This window comes from Triplophysa dalaica, chromosome 13 (assembly GCF_015846415.1).
Source record: "Triplophysa dalaica isolate WHDGS20190420 chromosome 13, ASM1584641v1, whole genome shotgun sequence".
NCBI classification, from domain to species: domain Eukaryota; kingdom Metazoa; phylum Chordata; class Actinopteri; order Cypriniformes; family Nemacheilidae; genus Triplophysa; species Triplophysa dalaica.
In genome coordinates, this window is record NC_079554.1 from 9,912,542 (window position 1) to 9,923,545 (window position 11,004).

The window sequence follows — 11,004 nt, forward strand, 5'->3', positions numbered from 1 at the left end:
GAAAATTCTCCAGGCACCGCCCCGAAAGTTAAACGTCATTGCCGTCGAAGGTAGGTTGCAGAGTAAATGTCTGCGATGGAGATTGGATGAAGGCAAGGACCAGAAATGCCCGTATGGCGAGAAATGTCACCCGAGCTTAGGTCCCTCCGGCCTTCTCCTTGCCCCATTTACCTTAAATGATTGATGTTATTGCGCTTTAAAGTATCAGACTGCTAAATAAACGATTCAGCTAGCGTTCTCTATACTTAGTTCTAAGGATTTGGGGGATTTTTCCTCTCTTCAATTACTAAGTCCTCTCTTGGAACACAGTGTTACGTAACATGAATGATACTAACCAGTAATGTTGTTCTTCTGCTTCATTCATTCATTCTTTCATATATTTGACTAATGTCTTTTGTTTCTGCAAGCTGAGCTTGTTTAATACTGTCCTCTCACGGTTGCAGTAGGTGTTGCAAATATTACTAAGTTATTTTATAAACTAATTTTATTAAATAGTTGTAATTCTAAGTGATATTAAAATAATAGTTTCAGTTGAGTATATTGAATCCGGGCACTGAACGGGTGCGTACATGAGAATCCCAAACTTTAAGAAGTGAATTTAAAGATGAAGCGCTATGCACTGATCTGTGTAAAATATAGGTTCAATTAACCTATTTTAAGGTTATATTCGTGGTGGAATTAATTACATGTAAACTATATAAGCAATTTTAAGAAGTGAAGTGTGAATATGTATGGAGGCATTGAACAACACTTATCTCTGCTATGCAGTGTTCTGTTACGACCCCTCGGGGGCGGTAAAGTGCTTTCAATTTCTGCTTTCCATTTTCTACGAACCTATTCTCTAAAACCTGCTTAAAAGATATGGTCTTCAAATTAAATATCCATATACTTTTCTTAGGTGGTTAATCTGGAGGGCAATTTTTACATTCTCTGACTGGGCTTTATTTTATGTTTTAAATCTGTTAAATTATAATTTAGCCATTTATTTAATGTGACCAATTCATTTTAAGAATGAAGTTCATATAAACACATTAAGTCCATCCATAGTTCATTCATATGCAAGTATTTTGTACATATTGTGTATCCAATGGGTATATTGGGCCTTTTGTGTTAATATGTATATTGTGTCACATGTGTCTATTGTGATGTGTTTACTGTTATTTATTATGTAGACTGTAACTGTATATACATCTTGCTGTTTGTACCTTCATGGCACAGAGTCTTGCACATAAGAATTTCACTGCCGGTCTGACTCCTACATAAGAATTGCAAAAGCAATTTTAAGTTGAGATAAGGTAAAGAAAAATGCCTTCACAGAGAATAGAATAATACTTTGCTGAATAAGACTTATAAAACAAAAAAGGGATTTGCAATGTACATAAGACAGTGGAGCCCAAAAAACAAATGACACATTTTCATTCAATTAGTATACTACAAAGTCTTAATAAAATATGTGTGATAGGAACTAGAGAGCTTTCTAATGGTCATACAGCAGCATTAAATCAATATGTCATGCAGAGAATAGACCTTCACCCAAAAAGTGCTGACAAGCTGAGAAATAAGCGCGTGCCTGTGAACTTTGCTGGAACAAGTGTACTCAACACACTGATAAGGGGAAAACACTGTTGCAAATGCACAGCAATTCGCTAGTAATCAGCATTTTTGAAACGGCATTTATTACGTTCATTATGCTCAGGGACCCTTGCGTAAGACCACATTTTATCTGTTTAATGCAGTTGAAAACACGGACAAGTCAATTCAAATTAGTTTTATTCCTTATAATAAGAACATAAAATGGCAAGAATTTGTTTTTTTACACTGTAGACCATGAGAATTGCATTATAGTACATTTGTGAGTTTATATAACCATGAACAGCTCAAAGCTAAGAATGTACAAGCTTCATTCATATTGCAATTTACAGGTGGGAAACATTTAAACATTATTCATCCATAGGCAGTATTCACATAAGCTCAGTGCACTGTATTATGGTGCATATACACAATTGTTCACTATTTTTACAATTAAATGTATTATATCTTATAGACAAATAAATTCACACAGTTAACCAGAAAAAAAAGTTAATAAAACCTGAAACAAAACTGCTTAAAAAAATGTCCATATTGCAGATACATTTAAAGAAATCTGTGAAGAAAAGCCATAACCAACAATTACTCTGTAACTTGGTATTATGGATGTGTTTCTAAACAAAACGTGCACCATCATAGCTGATCACAGCTGTGGTATTTTGTGCCTACTTGGAGGATACCCTTACCCTGAAAAACAAAGACTCAAGGCACTGGGGTTTCTGGGATTTTATCTACAGAGATTCAAAATTGTTCACGCTCTGATTGGCCGGTGGCTCAAACATGGTTATGGGACACAAAGCCGAGGTGGGCTTTCCACATTTCCTTGAGAAAACTGTATACACCAACAAGTAAACTGCAAGTACAGAGTACTTGTGCAATAAAAAACATTATGACTATCTAGATTAATAATGAAAACTTCTTAAAAATCATAAATTACATTATTTGCTTTGACCATGTTCTCATGCCAATAAACATTTTTAAACTGCATTGAGTTTATATAAGTAGACAAACCAGGGTTTGGGATAATCATCATTTTAATGCATCTTTTCCAAACTTTTCCAAACTGCTGACAGTTTTTATGCAGTGACGCATTGAAGAACACGCAGAACATCTGCAGCCACATCTGCAACTGACAACACAGAATTTTCAGTCAGCATTAATTAAGCAGAAGTGAAACTAGAACGTGGAACACAAAACAGAGATTGCAAAAGTCTAATTCAATATTCGGATTCGTTTGACATTTATGAATATGATCTATTCAGGTCATTAAAAAGCTTTCTCTCAGTATACACATTGACTACTTTGATGCCGCATTTGATTCAAAGGCATTCTCCTGGCTTTCCTGGCATCCACAGGAAGTTCATGTATACAGAATTCATACAGACAGGAAGTTCCACGCCTTTCATTCTCTCAGCGCATTACCGCTCATTGTGAGGCTTGAACTCCCTTTTTAGAAAAGTGCAGAACTTATTACACCTCTAAAAATTTTAAGCGGCTTTCCTGAACCGCTGAATGAACTGTCATGGCCAAACCTCTGTTCTCCCAACATACAAGCACAAGAACAGAGCATTATGTTGAAGAGAGACAGTACAAGGGTGGGTCTCTGCTGCGGAGGAAGCAGGTAAAGGAAAAATGTAAATAATCTTCTCTAAAGGAGTGAAATGGCTTTAAACTTCACCATTCGAAAGCATTCAATGGAATATTATATCACAGTCACATACTTATTACTATATAGCTCAGTTGGTAAAGCATTGTGTTAGCAGTGAAAAAGGTTGTGAGTTCCATTCCCACATTCGTTGAGTGCACTGTAAGTTGCCAAATGCATTATTGTAAATATAAGATAGTGTCTGACCTCTTGCAGAGGGCAATGAAGTTTACATAGGAACAAGAATACACTGTTCTGAATCTTTAGGATAAACCAAGGTAGCCGAATGAAAGGGGCACCAAAGAAACACAGCAGTAAGCCACAGGGCCATACACCAAGAATCGATAACTTAGTTCCACTTGTGGATGCTGCCTAGCCTTCCGCACGTCATCCGAGGGCACACCAAAGAGTTTGCATGCCAAAGGAATCGCCATGATCTTCATAGTGGCCCTAACAGCCAGAACCACGGCCACTCCCACCAGTAGCCGCATGATTGATCGAGCTAACAAAGCTCCATCTATCAAGGGCAAGGTGAGCGGCAGGGCTTCTTCTGAAGGGTCTAGATGCAGGCCCAGCTGATGGTTGAGACGGGTTGCCATAGCTATTCCGGCAGCGGTGGCCAATGCCTGGGCAGTGTCACCGCGGGAGGTGCTCCACGAATCCAGCGAGAAGGCCACCAGGCTGAACCCGACGTGAGTGAGGAAGATGACCAGAGGGGCGTAGCTGTGGGACAGGTAGAAGGTGTCGATGTCATATAGCATGGGCTGTAAAACTGCCAGGATGAGAATGCTGTAGAGGAAGCCTGTGATCACCTCCTGGAAGAAACGAAGAGTCAGAGATGAAACAGAGTGAGGGAGAAGATATACAGCTACTTTAGCAAATATTTTAATGCATAAGATCAAAAAAGGTAACCGATATCAAAATACATCTTGGTATTCGCCACATCTCGGAGGCACTCATTTGATTCAGCAACCATAGTCAACCATAATGTTGACAATTTAGTACAAACCTTGTATAACAAACTTCGCCATTTTTAGCTCATGGTATATTTATTTGATGTAGGCCAGGCAAACGCATTAAACAGGAATGATATTATTTGGCATGTAACAGGTTGTGTTCGCACATCACTGATCTGTATAAACACTTGAGTTTATTATGAAACAAGACTGTGTACAGAATGATCCAGATAACCATAATTTTCAAGACCATCCACCCGAAATCAAACATTGAGAAGACTAAACAGTGTATTCATTACCCTACAGTGAGTCTACTAATGCAATGCTAGGATTACACGGTTAGATCTTAAAAACATGCCATTTGGATTTGATAATAGGGTATTGTGTTATTTTAGGAGGTTTTCTCACACACACTTCAGATATTATATTGTAGGTAAGTCAGAGACTGTGCATTAAGGCTTTTCTCCACTAGTGTAAGATTTCATAGACATCAGACACCAAGCTTTTAAACTTGTCTACCACCTCATGCTTTTTTAACACCGTGCAGCCTTGAAGAACAAATTCGACACCCTGTTTTTAGAACATTTTGCTGGTTGTGGCTTTGGTGTTTGTATTTATTTTCTAAATAAATGAAAGATCGCACTCCTATCTGTTCTCTCGTTGTCAGCTGATCTCACGTCGTACACGTTCAAGGTTTACAGGAGATGTGACCTTGAACACTGCAGAAACACTCTGATCTGATCATCTTCATGTGATACACACATGCTGAAGTTGACATAAAAAGGGTCAAAGGAACCTGCAGTTGATGGAAAAGCCTAATCTTCAGGCGGCCACATAAAGACGATAAGAACTCTCGTTGTACAGAGAAATCATTTTTTGACAGACGTATAGACTGTTCAACCTGTCTATGTGTACTTTAAAAGCACATAAATGTGTGTACAGAGGTCCTAAAAACCCACATCTCTCTGAAAAGACATATCTTATGTTCATTCAAATGAAACATATTTAACGTTAATTCATCTAGGTCGGCCTGGGACGGTTTGCAGCCGAGTGTGAAGCCGCTGGGATGAGAATCAGCACCTCCAAATCTGAGGCCATGGTTCTCAGTCGGAAAAGGGTGGCTTGCCCACTTCAGGTGGGTGGAGAGTCCCTGCCTCAAGTGGAGGAGTTCAAGTATCTGGGGGTCTTGTTCACGAGTGAGGGAAGAATGGAACAGGAGATTGACAGACGGAACGGTGCAGCTTCTCCTAGTAATGCGGTCGCTGTACCGGTCTGTCGTGGTGAAGAAGGAGCTGCAAGGCGAAGCTCTCGATTTACAGGTCAATCTACGTTCCTACTCTCACCTATGGCCATGAGCTGTGGGTCATGACCGAAAGGACAAGATTCCGGATACAGGCATCCGAAATGAGCTTTCTCCGCAGGTTGGCTGGGCGATCCCTTAGAGATAGGGTAAGGCTTCAGTGGGTTTAACTTAGAACATCTTGACTTTCTAAATCATTGGGACTGCTGATTTGCAGCAGGATGATTCATGCACCTTCACTATGAGCACAGCATTAAATTAACAAGGCTCCCATCACCAAGGCAACCAGCATCTGCTTTCTTCTCTCTAAATTTGGCATCAATCGCAAACAGCATTTATACAGATAAAAGCACAGTGGACCAGTTATATCATTGTTACAACCTGCAACCCTGATAATTAATACAAAGCTTGTGTAATTTGTTTTTAAGAGTCTGTCAAAATGCTCAACATTGGATGATTTCTGTCTCTGGGGTTGTAACCGTCTAATCAGAGTTGTTCGGAGAAAAACAAATGAGAGATAAATGATCATAGGATCTCGAGTCAGCCGTGATGACTCACCAATTTGTTTTGTTCCTGCCGTGCTACTGACAGACAGAGACTACATGAAGTTCTTCATTAGCAGTTTGTTAAACCTTTGTCATGAAGCTGCATAAAAGGTTCCTGAAAAGCTGCGGTTGGAGATAATTATTGTGACGGCTAGTAAAGCAGCCAAGCAATGTAATAAAATTAAAATGTATAAGGTCTGAACAATTGATTGAGCAAATACAGATTTCAATAGAAAAGTATAACTTTTTTTAAATGTAATCATGCTTGCTGGTTATTCAGAATTTTTTTATAATCATATTAAACAACATATTTAGAACGATTCAAGTGTAAACTCACCAGGACGGAGTGCATGCCCATATAAATTCTGCTGACGCACACAAGGAGACTCCAGGATAGAGCTACACTTAATCCAAATATAAATGGATACTGTAAAATACAGAGTAGAGGAGAGTCAGGACAGACACTGTCTTTATATTTTATCATAAATCAAGGTAAAACTGTCAAAAAACATAATCAAACAGCATAACGTTTTGATAATTTGTAAATCAACATTTTCTCAGATACTCTACTGGGTGCAATAGTGTTATTTTTTCTTTTTATAGTATTATTTTAGTAAAATTCTATTGATCACAGTTTTTAATTGTCCAAACTAGTTAACCATGGTGTTTGAAAAAACATGGCTATACAAATAGTAAGCTTGTCAATTAGCCAAACATGTTATTACACTTTTACAATAATAAAACTATTCATTTTCTAAAAGGGAAAGTTTACCCAGAAGTTAAAATTCTTTCATCATTTACTCATTTCTTGTTCCAAACCTGCATAAATGTCCTTGTTAAAAAAAGGTATTTGAACCATGTCTGTAACCAAACAGACATCATCCCCCATTTACTGCTATAGTAGGGGAAAATAAAGAATATTGGAGCCACTGGGGAAGGATGAACCATCCCTTTAAGGGAGTTTTGTAAATATGGCTCACATTGAAAGAAAAATGTGGTAATGGGAGATTGTGTGATCGAGTTTTGTTTCTCTGGAAAACTGGAGGTATAACTTCCATTTATGAAAGGAATAAATTGCCTGCAAAACGTAAAAGGCTACTCCCACGAAATTCTTAGTCTTGTTTGAAAAAGGGGTTACGTGGTATCCAGCAGAGATCTGTTCAGGACTGTCTCTTACCATAGAAACATTTAATGCACATCCATTCAAAGCTTGATTAAAATTTTCAATGTGTTTTGCTGAAAACAAACCAAAGCAACAGAGAAGCAAACACGTTTGAGGCTCCTGTTCCTAGCTTCCTATTTTATTTAAGCGAAGAATATGAAAGCAAGAAAATAAACTACAGGGACTTTGTTCCGTTTTGTGGCAAAAAAACTTGATAAAACTTCCAATCTTCAATAGGTGCAATGTTCAATAACAGCGGTTTTCTGCTGATTTCAGGGGAATTGTTGAGAACGACTATACAGAACAAGAACTTGGACACGAGACTGAGTTACACTTTATACAGAGTAGGAAAAAGGCTCAGCACATGCCTTTTAAAATGCTGCAAAGCTACATTGCAGAATTTACATTTACTCAAACTGGTTATTACACAAGAGCTGCAAAAACAACATTTGTCAAAATACAATAGAATAGAAATTGAACAGTTGTAGTTACTGAGCTGTACTTGACTTTCAGGATTAGTTGTATGAACTTATAACGTTAAAACATGAAATTTTTATTCTGGCTCTGTAGAGAAAGCTCAACTCTAGCATTTCAAGATTTTACTGCATTAACTTCATTGCAAATGCACATGCAGTGAGATCCTCCCTATTTAGATGAAAGAGAGTGATGCATGATTAACGTTAAAGAGATCTTTTTGCACCTAGATCTACTTTTTAGTTAGATCTTTTTATCTTCATTACGACAATAAATTCAGTTGTTTAATTCTTTCACATCAATCAAAGCATATCAGCTCCCTTTACCAACAGATTTATCACATGTCAATCGGCATTCAATAGGCCTTTGAAAGGAACAAAGCGCATAAGCTTTACCTTTATTATTTTATTCATCCCTACAGTGGAAGTTTTAGAAGTTATAGGTCATGTGATATACATCAAGCGAAAAGTGACGTCACTGTGTGTTGTCCTATTACTGATCCGTGTATCGTTCGATCTCATGCACTCTTTCTCTAACAACCTGTCGTGTAAAAGCTTTATTCATGCATTTCGGGGAATTCACATCTGCCCAAAATTGAAGAAAAAAACATGAATAATTATAATCAAACCATTACAAACTTGTTCTATTGGTTCCTATCCGCCAGATGACATCCCACGAAAAGAACCCAACAGTTTACCAGTAGGGACCCCCAACATATTTTCCATTAAAACCCAAACATATATATCTAATAAATCCATAATAATTTGTGCAATATGTTAAAGTGAGAGACTATGCAGTGGGTTGGTGCGTAATAATAACCGGAATGCTTCCAACGACGGTTTGTTTTTATTATCATGACAGATGAATACAGGCACAACACACCCCAGGTTAACGCCACGAAGACGACGTGTACCCGTCTCACGGGGTTACGCAAGGGGGCTTTGTGTCAAACACGGCTTTAACGGAATGAAAGCATACCTCCCAACGGCTGTACGTGAGCATGAACATAGAAAAGGGCATCGTGGTTCCAGTCATGGCGTGTGTGGATGGCATGCTGTACTCGGTGTTGTAAAACACCTCCACTTTAACCACGGGAGGGGACGCAGGACGCGTCCATCGCACCAGATCTTTCGTGGACTGGCCGAGGAATAACACCCAGGCCCACACCACGATGAGAGACCGGCTAACATACGGATCCACGTTCCACATCAGAAACGAGAAGAAGACGATGAAGAACATCTCATTGCCCAGCTCGGTGCCAATAGTGAACAGATAGAAAAGAAACTTGTTCTCTATGATGAACTCCTGTCCACCATCACCAGTCAGTGAGTTTCTGCGTAAAGGCTTCACTGTTTCTTTGAAGCCCTTTTCGCTGGCCACATCGGAACCTGCATATTTTGTCCTGTTTGTGGTTGATATTGTGTCTTTGTCGGAGTCACCGGAACATTCGCTCTGTTTGATATTCCCATCATTTAAACTTTTTCTAAGCCTTTGGCCCGGAAGTCCCTGTGTTTTATCCCCACCAGAAGCGCTGTCCTCTTGGAATTGCCCCGCACACGCACCGTTGACAGATAGCTTCGCTTCACCCTCGGTCGTCTTTTTAGTAAATGTCCCTCGTACGCCACAAAGTTGCTGAAATTTGGCAACATGGCACGGATCTTGGAGATAACGACAAAGGGAAACGAATCTTTTAACCGCGTCGCTTGCCATCGTGAACTCGAAGTAGCTCTTAATCTGAAGCAATGCTGCTCGCGAGACGCTGAAAACCAAATTCAAACATATGACGCGCGTGCACAGCAGCACTTTTGGCACAATACCGCACTAAATGCTGTTAGGTTATAATGTCAAGTACATGACAACTACATGCATATCAATACAAATTCTAAGAATCTTAAAACTACGGTGATAATGCTAAATAAAGCAGCAGGACTAAAAGCAAGGAAGTACCCGTCCGTTATTAAGCGCAGGAAGGAGGGCGACGACCATTATGGGCGGGAACGAGCTCGAGCGATGACGCACGATAGGTTTTGGTTATGATCATCGAAGGGCTGCACAGACAGTATTTACCAGTGAAACGTAATAAGGGGAATCGTAATAATTAGTATTAAACCAAACACATTAAAATGGGAGGGGCTCCGTGGATCGGAAGTTATATCTAATTGGTCAAGCACAGTGGGGCTAAATAATGCCTCGGTTTAAATTAAAGGTATTATCTTACATAAGTTTTAATTCATGTTTTTTTTATAATAACTATGAACGTTTTTGTGTTATTACACAGGGAGATCCTCGTACAGATGGATTTGAAGCAGGATGACATAATGGTCACGTGGTCTCCGTTTCTTTTATAAGCGCCTGCTGGATACAACTACTGCAGTTGATGAGCGAATCAGCATTTTCCCCAAATTATTTGCAATTGAAGCTTGCTGGGAATAATTTTCCTTTGTTCGAAAGGAGGTTAACATACTTTTTTATTTGTTTAAATTTCTTAAGCACGGTAGCAGTGAACGCAGGACAGTTTTCGGTTAATGTGAAGCCAAAGCGCCCCTGCGTGGAAGAAACGTGAAACAAATGCGCATGAAATTGAATGATAATGTTTCATGGACCGAGTAATAAGAATACAGAAATGAAAGGCAAACAATTTAGACAACTTTATAATAATTGATCATTAATAATGAATAATAAACTTTTAAGAGACATGATCTTTTCTATTGTCAAATGAGTCTGCCACAAATATAACATTTTTACCAAACTAACCGTATAAAACAGATCGTCCACTTCTAATCCTGAACAAATTATGAGAAACTGGTGTAAAAGATCCTATTACTCATTTTGAGCTTTAGCCTGTTCTTTACAATAGACTTCTACTTCAGGTATACCATAAAGCCAAAAGTATGTGAGCGCCCTTGCATTTCTGTGAGCACAAATCTTATTGCTACAGCATATAATGATATTCTAAAGAATGTTGAGCTTCCAATTTTACAGCAGTTTCTGCAGAGCCCTTTTCTATTTAAACACGACAATGTCCTTGAGCACAAAGCGAGGTTTATTAAGAAATGGCTAACTCAGTCTGGTCTGGACGAACTTGACTGGGCTGCACAAATTCCAAACCTGAACACCTTTGGTATGGCTTGAAACGAGATGAGCCAAAAATCTCATCTTCCAAAAGGAACAGTGCCCTGCGCATTGTGCTATCATTATGAAATTGTACATGGTAAAACATTAAAGTGTTTTGTTTATTTGGAATAAACACGTTTATTGGAAGGTCTCCATATACATTTGACCATATAGTGTTTTATTGATAATACGCCACCTTACATTCCAACAATAGATTGAGA

At 38.7% G+C, this 11,004-nt stretch overlaps 1 protein-coding gene and 1 long non-coding RNA gene across 2 annotated transcripts; one reads left to right on the forward strand and one right to left on the reverse strand.

The window, feature by feature from the left end:
- Window positions 1-1,753: 1,753 nt before the first annotated feature.
- sgpp1a (sphingosine-1-phosphate phosphatase 1a) lies at window positions 1,754-9,835 on the reverse strand. Its single transcript, XM_056764456.1, has 3 exons — window positions 8,648-9,835; window positions 6,371-6,460; window positions 1,754-4,047 (listed from the first exon to the last, which is right to left on the reverse strand). Exons 1-3 carry the CDS (start codon window positions 9,377-9,379, stop codon window positions 3,496-3,498), a joined length of 1,374 nt encoding a protein of 457 aa, XP_056620434.1. The 5' UTR covers window positions 9,380-9,835; the 3' UTR covers window positions 1,754-3,495.
- LOC130434353 (uncharacterized) lies at window positions 8,856-10,368 on the forward strand. Its single transcript, XR_008908675.1, has 2 exons — window positions 8,856-8,994; window positions 9,948-10,368. It is a non-coding gene; the product is annotated as an uncharacterized LOC130434353 (long non-coding RNA).
- Window positions 10,369-11,004: the final 636 nt, after the last annotated feature.

Excerpts from the sequence above, each read along its gene's own strand:
- sgpp1a (XM_056764456.1), bottom strand. The coding sequence starts at position 9,379 with ATGGCAAGCGACGCGGTTAAAAGATTCGTTTCCCTTTGTCGTTATCTC. Across the intron at positions 6,461-8,647 it reads TCACGTACAGCCGTTGGGAG|TATCCATTTATATTTGGATT; the intron begins GTATGCTTTCAT and ends TGTATTTTACAG. Across the intron at positions 4,048-6,370 it reads TGGGCATGCACTCCGTCCTG|GAGGTGATCACAGGCTTCCT; the intron begins GTGAGTTTACAC and ends CGTTTCTTCCAG.